Consider the following 13,055-nt stretch of genomic DNA (forward strand, 5'->3'; position numbering starts at 1 on the left):
TAATTGTGCACACAGTGTATATGCCAGAAGGATACATTTAACGTATGTTGCATACACCAAAATCAGTGTGATCATAGCTGTACCTGTGCACTTGTAACGGGCAGGAGGCCACACACAAAGTGAGGAAATGCATGCACAGGGCGAGGGTTATGCAGAACAGCCTAAGGCTAGTTTCACACTAGCGGCAGGGGACTCTGGCAGGCTGTTCCGGCGGGTGAACAGCCTGTCGGATCCGTCCTGCCGCTAGTTCACGTGTGCTCGCGGACTGCCGCTCCGTCCCCATGAACTATAATGGGGTCGGAGTCACGGCGGCAGCACCTCCGCGCACGCGGAGAGGTGGACGGATAAAAGTACTGCATGCTTTTAGAGCCTGCTGCCGTTCTCGGAGTCCGGCATTGCCAGGTGTTGCCTGAATGCCCCCCCCCCCCCCAGCCCTATTAACTATAATGGGGACCAGCAGTGATCCGGCCGCTACCCAGCAAAAATGCAGAAAATCTGCTGGACTAAAACTGTTGAGTAATGTATGGAAAACAGATATAAAGTAATTGGGTCTAATAATCCTTCATCTACATGATGTCAAGGCACCTGTCCTGAAGCTTCTAACGTGTCTGCTGGGCTTTTGTCTCCCAGGACTCATGCTAATGGCTCTATTAAGAGAGGAAACAAAGACAACGCCACCGAATCTGTATCCTTGAGAACTGGAATTGGAGTACAGCTAAAAGACATCAAGGTGTTCAACAAAAACCGACAGAAGGGTAAGTGCTATATCCGACATAAAGGGAATGTGAGATAGTGGAGGTTACTTCTTCCATACAAGAACTTACAATGAACCCACTGAAGTGATAGGTCATATTCCACTCTGACTACAAAGAGTTAATAGCCATTTGTTTAAGCTGTTCTACTGTTTAACTGGGGAGAGTAGAGGTGTTAATTTAGGGACAATTTGGCAAGAATTTACATTGTCCAATGTCCAGTAAATTTTGCAATTGTGGGCTGTATTTCATGTAAAACATGTGGCTCCTTTGTGCAAAAACAAAGCTGAAGAACTCTGACCCGATGGCGATTTTTTTTTTTTTCCTTATGTTTTGTTCTATTTATTCACATTGCAGGGACCAATGTGTGTGCTGAAAACAATGGTGGCTGCCAACAGTTGTGCTTGTACCGAGGTGGAGGTCAACGTACTTGTGCCTGCGCCCATGGCATGCTTGCAGAAAACGGTGTAAGCTGTCGAGAGTATGACGGTTATCTCTTGTACTCAGAGCGCACTATTCTTAAAAGCATACATCTATCTGATGAAAGTAGCCTTAATGCCCCAGTAAAACCCTTTGAAGACCATGATCACATGAAGAACGTCATTGCCTTGGCGTTTGACTATCGGGAGAGTGACAAAGGAGGAACACGTATCTTCTACAGTGATATCCATTTTGGGAACATCCAGCAGATCAACAATGATGGCACAGGACGAAAGACTGTAGTGGAGAGTAAGTCGTTTGTCTGAGTGCTCTGAAATCTTTGGTTATTCCTACAAATGTTGATAGACGAGCTTAAAGGGGTTATCCAAAATCTAAGGCCCCTTTCACATGCGCTTTGCGCCTGCACGGAATCCGGACCCATTCATTTCACGCGTCATTTGTGCATTGCGTGAAAATCGCAGCATGTTCTATATTCAGCGATTTTCACGCAACGCTGGTACCATAGAGGTGAATGGAGCTGCGTGAACATCGCATCCGCAAGCAAGTGCGGATGTAATGCGTTTTTCACGCATGGTTGCTATAAGATGTTGTTTGTATACATTTAGTTTTTTATTACGCGCGTGCAAAACGTATTAAATCGCATTGCACCCGCGCGATAAAAACTGAACACGATCGCAGGCAAATCACAGTTATCACTTAATGCATCCGGACCTAATCCGAACACGCTCGTCTGCAAGGGGCTTAAAACATGACCCCGTTTCCGCGTCGCTCTTGATCCCCACACGGCCGCCGCTGCATCTCATCGTAGTGCGGATCAAAACATCCAATAGCAGGCCGTGACGGTGACGAGCTTCCCTAGCATCACCCCTTTAAAGTGTTATTCCCATTACACACAGGTGCCCAGCCGTCCACTGTGCAAGGAACATGAGTGGGAGCATGGTTGTGTAGGCAAAAACGGTGACGGCCAGCATTGCCGCCCAGTCGTTCTCTGGATCGGTTGGGGTGCAGGCAGTTGGCCAAAGCTATGTACCATCATTATGTGTGATGGTAGTAACCCTTTAATGTCCTTATTGTGTGATTTTGATTCCATGCGCAAAGTGCAAGGATATTCATAGTGGATGTACCCTGGAATATAACCAGAAGGAGGAATCACCAAAGCTTTATATTGTTCCATACTGCGGCATGTATCTGGTAACATATCTCTCCATTATAACAGATGTGGGTTCTGTGGAGGGGCTGGCATACCATCGTGGCTGGGACACCCTGTACTGGACCAGTTACACCACTTCTACAATCACTCGTCACACTGTTGACCAAAACCGTTTTGGGGCTTTTGAGAGGGAGACCGTCGTGACCATGTCTGGAGATGACCATCCTCGTGCCTTTGTCCTGGATGAATGTCAAAAGTAGGTGTTGCTTTATTGCTTATGTAACCCCCTATTACCCAAAGTTCATGTGTGGTTGATATGTGTCATTTAATGGCCCTCAATGACTAGGTTAGACTCCACATTGAGTTTACTTACTTAATTACTAATGAAATATCACATAATAAATATATATATATATATATATAATACAGACACATACTGCAGACACCCACTAGTAAAAAGGTCTTAAAGTGGTTAGATTTGGGAGTAACGGACATCATTACTTCAAGATATATGTATATATTCATGTTATAATATGTCTTTTATAGCTTTATGTTCTGGACCAACTGGAACGAGCAGCACCCCAGTATTATGAGGTCTACACTTTCAGGCAACAATGTGCTGATAATCATTGACCGAGACATCCGCACACCTAATGGACTGGCAATTGACCACAGGGCAGAGAAACTGTACTTCTCAGATGCCACCCTTGACAAGATTGAGCGCTGTGAATATGATGGAACCCACAGACATGTACGTGAACTTGTCTCACATTCAGGCCATATTCATGTATACCATTCAATCATTTTAATGAGATGTTACCTCTGTGCAGGGCTCTTTTCACCTGTCCCGGCATAGCTTTTAATTAGCAGTTGCAGTGAAGCATCAATTTCGAGGCCTCTTAAAGGAAATGTATCATCAGAAAATGACCTATTGTTTAAATCACGTTTTTATGTTTGACATGTTTTTAAAGAATTTTTGATGGTTATTTTTAATTTTCCATTTCAGTATCTATATTTAAACAAAAAACATTAAAGGGGTCATTTATTAAGACCAGCATTTTAGACGTCGGTCTTAAAGGGTTATTCCGGTAAAGTAACTTAATTTTTTTTAAAACTGCATTAAGGCTGCAAGCTGTGACCCAACCAGAACCCGTACCTATACATATAACCAGACTTTCAATTTACCTTGCAATCCATTTGTCTAGCTCCGGTGTGAGCCTGCTGCACACGGAGAGTATCATGGCGCCTGATCTTCCCTCACAAAACTACAATCCCCACAATCCCTAGATTTCCTGCTGTGAGTTTGTGCTTGTGATGTTTACTGATTGGCTGCCTGATATACAGCACAGTCACGCCCCCTCTTCTCACCAATCACCAGCACACTAACACTCCCTATGTTTCACAAGACATTCAGCTCGAGAATTGATAGCAACACACTGAGCATGCTCGACCTAACAAAGGCTCAGAACTACAGGTCAGTGCCATGGTAACTTATGAGGAAACCCAGTGGGTAGCAGAGGAAAAAAACTACTTTTATAACAGCTGAACGATAAATATGTGACATTTACATTATATTAGGTAATTATTGATGATGAATTAGTCTAAAACATAAGTTATATTTATGGTAACCGGAATGCCTTTTTAAGCCCCTGCGCTGGCGGTGGATCTGCCAGTTATGTAGAGGCGCCGGCCTTTACATAGCTTCGGTGTATCCAGTGCCAATCAAAATGTAAGCTATCTAAATGTTCACTCAACACTAGTGTCTATGACTTTAAAGAATATAACTGAAAAAAACATTATGTAATATGTTATCAGGAATACAGGCAATGTCAGTTTTCCTGCAGTAGGCACCTGCTGAATACAGACTGTAACCTGAAACCCATCCACAGGTGACAGCCTGTGCCTGCAGGGTATTTTTGAAAAGTATAGTGTATTATGAAACATCCGAAGTCGATTCACATAAAACTTTGTTTGAATACTGCTCGGAGCGAGCGCTCCGTACAGTATTAGAATGTATTGGCTTAAATGAGCCGAAGTTATTACTTTGCGAACACTCGTGAGACTTCGGGTAATAACTTTAAAAAAAAATTCTACTCGGGTTTGGTTCCAAGTGGTACCTTCGCAAAGTAATAATTTTGGATCATCTAAGCCAATACATTCTAATAGTGTACGGAGAGCTCGCTCCGTACAGTATTCAAACAAATTTTTCTGCAAATCGATTTGCTCATCCCTAGATATAACCATTACGTAGATTATCTGTAAGAATGCATTTGTGAGACTTCAGGCTTTCCTCCGCTATTAGTAATTAATGTTGAAGATGCGGGCCAGTGCCTCATGTCTACATCTCTGTATTCTTATTTCAGTGGATATTAAAGTCTGATCCAGTCCACCCCTTTGGTCTTGCTGTGTATGGTGACTACATCTTTTGGACAGACTGGGTTAGACGAGCAGTTCAGCGTGCAAATAAATATGATGGCTCAGACCTAAAACTCCTAAGAGGCGACATCCCGCAGCAGCCCATGGGCATTATTGCTGTGGCGAATGATACCAACAGCTGTAAGTTATTTTTTTGTCACTGCTGATAATTATAATAATGAGCTGGAAGCACCCAGTAGTAGCAATAACTTCCCGAAACAGCGGATGCTATCTGTTGTTATTGGAACTGGCTGTAGTGCCATTTATGTAAAGGTTATGTGCCACCGCAACAACATTTTGGACATTGGTTAAATGGAAAAATAAAATGAAAAATGAAGCATCTTTGCAAGAAGTCATAATTAAAAATGTCGTTTTGTTTGTACAGCTGCTTGCAGACAAATCATCTCCATGGTAACAGACAACAAACAAACCCTGTGTAGTCTGATCCTGCGGTCATGTTTACTTCCACTTGTCCCATCCCTTATGCTAATCTATGTTTGGTAGGTTAGGTAAAAGTAGAGGACCGATATAACGGAGTATGACGGCAGAATCGGGCTGTGCAGGGTTTGTTTGATGTCTGTTACCACTGAGAAAACCGGGGCAGCACAGTTCGCTTAGCTCTAAGGGGGCATGACTACTGCATGAGGGCCTTCTGCTATGTGGGCATAACTACTGTAAGGGGGCACAAAGGGGTCTAGGTGAGATTGGGCATGAATAGATAGGCATAGGGCAGAGTTAGAGGTGCCACTATGTGCACCACAGATCTTTTCCCTCCTTTGCTTTTCGGAGGTGGGGAGGTATGGTTTAGCACTGGAGGCTGGATGAGATGAAAGTGTTTCCTGTGTAAGAATTGTTCTATGCCAGTGATGTCTAACTTCCGGCACGCCAGCTGTAGTGAAACTACAACTCCCAACATGCTCCATTCATTTCTATGGAGTGCTGAAAACCGCTAAGCAAGTGTGCATCTTGGGAGTTGTAGTTTTACCACAGCTGGAGTGCCGGAGGTTAGCCATCACAGCAAGTCTATGCCATCAAAACTTTGAGTATAGCACCACCTATAGGCTTCCAAAAGTATCACAATCATTGAGCTATTGAACTGATTGCTAAAATTGTACAAAATGAATCCAGTTCATCCAAAACCAAATGTAAATGGTGTGACTGTGGAAGCCGTAAAGTAATGAAAGAAACGGCACATGTGGCTTCTTCCTCTGTATATCCCTGAGTGTTACTGCTATGGCTTGGTTTTTATATTGGTGTAGATCCCATTTTTGGGTACAGTCTTGGAACCTATCTTACCTTCGTAAAGGATTGTATATGATACTAGTGATTTGTGTGCATTAATACCCTCATTGGTGATCATCCTAATGGAGTCATTTTGCTTTCTTTCTAAGGCGAGTTATCGCCATGCAACAACAACAGTATATGTCAAGACCTCTGCCTTATCACTGCCGACGGGAGGATGAACTGCTCCTGCAGAGGCGACCGGATTCTGCAGGAGGATTTCACATGCAAAGGTATTGCAATTTATTTATACAGTAGGGGTTAAGTGTTCCTCTGGACACAATACACAGTGAAGGAGGCCATGGCTTTCTTTATATGAACAGTCTAAGATCTGCAATACATTGGTTAAGATTTCTTAGAAGGAAGAGTAGTTGATAACTGGTCCTATAGGCTGCCGTCACCTCGGATACACTACACGATAACACTGGTGTCTTCTTCTTCTCTTGAACAGCCCAGAACTCCACCTGCAATCCTCATGATGAGTTTGAGTGTGGTAATGGAGACTGCATAAACTACAGCTTGACCTGTGACACCGTGGCCCACTGTAAAGACAAGGCGGATGAGAAGCACTCATACTGTGGTGAGTGTTGGCTACTGGGGACACAGGCGACAGTAGCCACACAGTCTGCAAAGTTTCACCAACCTTTTGATTTGATTCTCTTCTGGTGACCAGCATCTCTACTGTTTCCAAATATAAGATGTGAAATGATCCAGCACATGATGCATGATGATTGTTATTAATAATACGCATGCTGCAGAGCTGAGTTTGTAATTCGGCGGTTTACTCTTTGCATCCAGGTGACTCCTTGATTAAGAATAAAAGTGCATTCCCTTGCAGAAAGCCACAACCAAAGTAGTTGTGTGCATGGGCTTTTTGCAACAGTTCCTTTTCACATTCTAAGGCCTCATGCACACGACTGCATCTGTTTTGTGGACCCACAAAACATGGATACCAGCCGTGTGCATCCAGCACTTTCCACAGGCTTTATTGTAAACTGTCTCTTCTTGTCTGCAGAATGGACAAGATTAGGACTTGTTCTACCTTTTTGCGCAATGGACATATGGATGTGGACAGCATACGGTGTGCTGTCCGCTTTTTTTGCGGCCCCATTGAAATGAAAGGGTCCACATCCGATCCACAAAAATGAGCATTGGATGCAGAAAAAAAATGTGGTTGTGTGCATGAGGCCTGAAAAAGATGTTCTTAGTGCTGTATCTACTGTAAGGGATCGCTGTACTTGGAGGGGGGGGGGGGGGGTCATTCTCACAAGAATCTCACATACCCCCCCCCTTTGTTCAAGCCCGTGAGGGTGAACACCTGCATAAACCACGGGAGGCTGGTGAGAGGGCATCCTGGACGTGGGGAACAGCCACCCACCCTGCTCTTTGGCTGCTCCCAATAAGAACCAGCCCGGTTTGGCTTTACAGCCACACTAAGTAACCCAGTGTCAGCGAGCACTAGCTGCCGCTGACACACAAAATTACCAGTTCTTATTTCACCGAGGCCAGGAACCTCGGTGACACGTACTTGGTTTATCATCAAAACTGACGTCTTGCCCAATATAAACTGCCTAAAGGCCTCATGTGCCCATCTCATGGCCAGATACTCTTTTTCTACTCTTTTCCGGGTGATAATGATGCGCTCTCGTACATTTTGATCTCTCTCTCTCTCTTTTTTGATCCTCTGGCTCCCGCACATGCGCCTCACGTCCTTTCTTGGACTGCTGCAGCTCTTGACTGAACTGTTCCCAGTCATGGTCATGTCCAGACACTTTCTCCTTTGCTTTGCGGGGCTCCTTCAGCAGAGCATGCTTGCCCCTACTCGCTTCTTTTGCGTGCATCTGGGTCACTTCTTCCTTCTTTCCAGCAGTAGTTTCCCCAGCTACAGTGGCAGTTTCAGAGACCTCTGCTTTTCTAGTGGCTTTTTCCACTTTGGCTGCCGCTCCCTTTGTCTTAACTTTGGTCTCTGCAGCACCTGGGGACTTCATGTCAACCAACACATCGGCCTTAACTTCTTCAGCCTTTGTCTTCTCGGAGTCTCCAGTCTCTTTGAGAGCCTTCTCAGAATTCTCGGACATGGCACCATACACTTGCCCGCATCCTCCACCAAATGTAAGGGATCGCTGTACTTGGGGGGGTCATTCTCACAAGAATCGTCTTCAGGACACCAGGTTTCAGGTCCAAACAGTGCATTTATTGTGCCTCAGCAAACCAAACATAAATAATACAAAATAAACACCTGCCCGGCTGGGCTCTAACGAAACATAACGTTTCCTGACTCACCTAAGTCACAGTTCACACCCTGTGAACCCATGCGGCTTTGTCAGCCAATGTCGCACGGCCTCCTGGCTGTACAGAGCACAGTACGCCCACTGTCTCCAGTTCAGTGTTTATTGTGGGGGATTGGGGCTCAGTAGTCTGCCTGACTATAGCCCTGCGACCCTCCCAGGCATCGCTTCGTCACCCAACTCCAGGCTATCTCCCAGCCTTGTGGTCCCTCAGCCCTGCCCATCTGAGACCACACTGACAGAGCCTCCAGGCCTCTGTGTACAGGTAACACACTCCCCCCTTGCTGACACCCTGGGAGGTGCTTTCTGCCAGGCTGAGTACCTCCAGCTTCTCTCACCTGTGGTGGAATAGGGGCATGGACCGCACTATCCACCCCTTCCTTGCCTCTAACCTGCGTGAGACCTGTCACTATCTCGCACTACTCAGAACTGTGACCCCAATTGCAGCAAAGCCTGTGGCTGTACCAGAACAGTTCACAAGATATTACAATTTGTGCCAAGTGACACTTTCAACTGCACTGCTAGAACTCTGCAATATCTTTTAATATAAAATTATTTACATTTCAGTAATTGTTACCTTTTAAGGGGTATAACAATATCAAACAAGGTTGGTATATCACTAGAATCTGATGTCTGAGACCCCTATCCATCCTGAGAATGAAGGGGCCACAGCAGTGCTTTACTGTTATGGCCCCTTTACTAGTTTACCTGCACAGCATCGCCCTGCCCATCCAGTGTGGAATACCCCTTTAATTGTTACCTTGTGTTTCAAGCTTACATCATGAATGACTGAAATAGTTCAGTGTGAAGACCGAGTATTAGAACACAATGTTCTACTTTTTATTTGCCACTGTGTGATGTAATCATTCCCTAATGCCATTAGTCATCCACCAACCTCAGCAATGTCTGAGTCCAGTAAAGCCATAGTGCCTGTTATGTGATGAAGGCTTATTGTTGTCCACAGCTAATCGCCGATGCAAGAAGGGTTTCCGCCACTGTCTGAATGGACGTTGCATCTCCACTGCCAACTGGTGCAACGGTCTGGACGACTGCGGTGACAATTCAGATGAGGTATCTTGCAACAGTGAGTATGTCCAACTGGCCAGCTTTTTGACCTGGTGTTTCAGATCTCTACCAGAACGTGGGTGTGATTTTTTTTATTTTTTATTTTTTTTTTCTTCCCCATCGAAATTGTGTCATTATAGGTTCCCCACTTTCTGATCTATTCTGTATCTTTTAGAAACCTCATGTGCCCCAGAAGACTTCCGCTGCCGGGATGGAAGCTGTATTAGTAACTCAAGTCGTTGCAACCAGCTTCTTGACTGTGATGATGCCTCCGATGAGATGAACTGCAGTAAGTAATATGTCATAGATGAGCAAGTCTTCCTCTTCAATGGCTGTCCATACATGAGTACAATGAGCTGTCAGGAACTTTTTAAAGGAAGGCTTCATAGCAGTGGGGCAGTAGTGTTCAGCTGGGTGCTGTGCCCCTTCGCTTCTGATCGGCTCGACTTTCTAGAAGCCTGTACATGGCGTCCTTTGCCATTTAAGGAGAGCAGAGATGATTAGTGATTTGTTGAGTTCTCGGTACCCGGACCCTCACAGATTAAAACATCTGACGTCACCATAGCATGTCAAACATTTTATAAAATGTGTACCCTAGAAGTCCTTTGGGTGGACAGCTTTTTATTCATCTTAGGGCTCTTTCACACTTGCGTTCTTGTCTTCCGGCATAGAGTTCCGTCGTCGGGGCTCTATGCCGGAAGAATCCTGATCAGTTTTATCCTAATGCATTCTGAATGGAGAGAAATCCGTTCAGGATGCATCAGGATGTCTTCAGTTCCGGAACGGAACGTTTTTTGGCCGGAGAAAATACCGCAGCATGCTGCGCTTTTTGCTCCGGCCAAAAATCCGGAACACTTGCCGCAAGGCCGGATCCGGAATTAATGCCCATTGAAAGGCATTGATCCGGATCCGGCCTTAAGCTAAACGTCGTTTCGGCGCATTGCCGGAGCCGACATTTAGCTTTTTCAGAGTGGTTACCATGGCTGCCGGGACGCTAAAGTCCTGGCAGCCATGGTAAAGTGTAGTGGGGAGCAGTATACTTACCGTCCGTGCGGTTCCCCGGGCGCTTCAGAGTGACGTCAGGGCGCCCCAAGCGCATGGATCATGTGATCACATGGATCACGTCATCCATGCGCATGGGGCGCTCTGACGTCACTCTGGAGCGCCCCGGGAGCCGCACGGACTGTAAGTATACCGCTCCCCCGCTCCCCGCTCCTACTATGGCAACTAGGACTTTAATAGCGTCCTGGGTGCCATAGTAACACTGAACGCATTTGGAAGACGGTTCCGTCTTCAAATGCTTTCAGTACACTTGCGTTTTTCCGGATCCCGAAAAGTGTGAAAGAGGCCTTAGTGGTACCCAATAAAGATACAGCAGTCCAGGGTTTTAACTTGCCCTCCCGTGTATTTCAGGTCATTTATAGACAATTTTTACTGTAGTAATTGTTAGTGCAAGGGTCATGTGTTTTTTGTTTTTAGTGTGTGTGTATGTGTGTGTGTGTATATATATATATATATATATATATATATATATGTATGTGTATATATATATATATATATATATATATATATTTTTATTTTTATGTATTATCCTTTTAGATTTTATGTGTAGCTAACCATTTGTGCTCTTAGATCTGCTTACCAAACTCTTAGCAACAGAAGTCCGTCCTTACCATCTTAATTGGTTTTGTTACATTGTCCCCTAGATGTCACTGACTGCAGCAGTTTCTTTAAATTGGGCGTCAAAGGACTAACATTCCAAAAGTGTGAGAAGACCTCTCTCTGCTACAGCCCCACCTGGGTCTGTGATGGGTCAAATGACTGTGGTGACTTCACAGACGAGATGAACTGCCCAGGTAGGCAACCCATAAATAAGCGAAAATGTTCAACTTGTAGAAAGGATGAATACACTATAAACTATATTAATAACGTCATATTTCATTTTCTCTAGGTATTCGCAAGCCACGGTGTCCAGTGAATTATTTTGCCTGTCCAAGTGGCCGCTGCATTCCTATGAGCTGGACTTGTGATAAGGAGAATGACTGTGACAATGGAGAGGATGAAACACATTGCGGTAAGGAAGTGTGAAGAACCAGTGATTTCGGAGAGGCTGCTTCATTGTTAGGAGAAAAATCTTTTTGAAAAAAATAAATATATAGATAATGTAGGCAATTATTTCATAATTTTCCCAGAACATTAGTGGTTTATCCTAAGAATCAACCTACGAGGTGTATACAGCTAAGTTCCAGCAAAAACCTGCAGCACTGCCAATCACTCAGAGGAGCAGTACAGAAAGATCCATGCACACATTGCACTTTATTGTTAAATTTCTATATGATGTTATACATTAAAGGGGTTAGCCAGGAAATGATGATAATGACCTAGCCTCAGGCTCCCAGCAGCTCTGTACATCGTATAGTGGCTGAACTTGGTATTGCAACTCAGCCCCATTCTCTTCAATGGGGCTGAACTGCAAATAGGCCACGCTACTGATGTATGGTCAAGGCACATGGTCTAGAAAGAACCCCAGGCACTCACTGAGCGCCTGACCTCTTCTAACATCTCATCATCAGGGATCCCTGGAGATTTCCTTCTGCTGTTCAATATGGTTGCCAGGGATTGAACCCCTATAGAGCACACATTGAACGCCTATCCTGGAAACCCCATTAAAGGGCATTCTTGATGGAGATTTTGTCATCTTTTTTTTTTCCAGACAAGTTTTGCACCTCTATGCAGTTCGAGTGCAATAACCACCGTTGTATCTCTAAACACTGGGTGTGCGATGGATCCGACGACTGTGGGGATAAATCTGATGAGGATATCCGATGCCGTAAGTCAATACTCAAGATTTGGCCTTCCTGTCCTTCAAATGGAAGATGTTGGCAGCAATTATTTATTGTGTTCCAGAAACTGCTACATGCAGTCCTGAAGCCTTCCAGTGCCCTAGTACCCATGTGTGTGTACCTCGCCGCTGGCTGTGTGATGGAGATAAAGACTGCCAAGATGGAGCAGATGAAAGCGTCCATGCTGGCTGTGGTGAGCAGATGTCTGCTTCTCTTTTAAAAACTGTTGTATATACAGTGGGACCTGTGTAAAAGACCATGTAGCTGAGAGGACCACTCTGATGAAGAGAGTTTTTCGGTGATAGATTTTTCCCTGATAAAAAGTTTCTGTATAATTCTGACTTATTGTATACGTTGGTGTGAAGGTCCAAACACATTTATTTCAGAAGAAAGTATTTGTTGCTGGCTGATTGGCCCAGTCTTGTTAGTTTAATCTCATTAGAGGTAATTCTTCAGCTGTTTGAAAAGAAAAAGGATTGGTAATCTTGTGTTTTACCCTTAGTGTGAGTAAATGTACAATTCACAACAGGTGTTGAACTTGGCTCACCTCCTCCCCCTCCCTGCAGAATGACCCCTTCAGTGGTCACAAAGCATGCCCACAACACTCTCCCATAGAAGTCAGTGAGTCATCTCCAGATTCATATGGCCCCTGTAAATAACAATAATAATCTTTATATACTGCCACCATATTCTGCAGCTCTTTACAATTTAGAGCTCTTTACAAATTAAAGACATCACAAAGTTACTGGCTAATATACAACTGAAACACTAGGAGTTATGAGCTATGAGGAACTGGGGGTGACACAAAAGGTAGCTGATT

The 13,055-nt window shown here is 44.5% G+C and overlaps 1 protein-coding gene across 1 annotated transcript in view; it reads left to right on the forward strand.

The window, feature by feature from the left end:
* The window catches only part of LRP1 (LDL receptor related protein 1), a 297,752-nt gene that overhangs the window by 225,434 nt on the left and 59,263 nt on the right, over positions 1-13,055 (forward strand). Inside the window, exons 40-52 of the mRNA XM_040425719.1 lie at positions 631-755; positions 1,110-1,481; positions 2,410-2,599; positions 2,890-3,094; positions 4,707-4,899; positions 6,150-6,272; positions 6,491-6,619; positions 9,292-9,411; positions 9,568-9,681; positions 11,099-11,248; positions 11,344-11,466; positions 12,106-12,222; positions 12,300-12,428. Of these exons, the coding sequence (XP_040281653.1) occupies positions 631-755; positions 1,110-1,481; positions 2,410-2,599; positions 2,890-3,094; positions 4,707-4,899; positions 6,150-6,272; positions 6,491-6,619; positions 9,292-9,411; positions 9,568-9,681; positions 11,099-11,248; positions 11,344-11,466; positions 12,106-12,222; positions 12,300-12,428 (2,090 nt within the window). The remainder of the gene's footprint in view (positions 1-630; positions 756-1,109; positions 1,482-2,409; positions 2,600-2,889; positions 3,095-4,706; positions 4,900-6,149; positions 6,273-6,490; positions 6,620-9,291; positions 9,412-9,567; positions 9,682-11,098; positions 11,249-11,343; positions 11,467-12,105; positions 12,223-12,299; positions 12,429-13,055) is intronic.

This window comes from Bufo bufo, chromosome 3 (assembly GCF_905171765.1).
Source record: "Bufo bufo chromosome 3, aBufBuf1.1, whole genome shotgun sequence".
Lineage (NCBI taxonomy): Eukaryota > Metazoa > Chordata > Amphibia > Anura > Bufonidae > Bufo > Bufo bufo.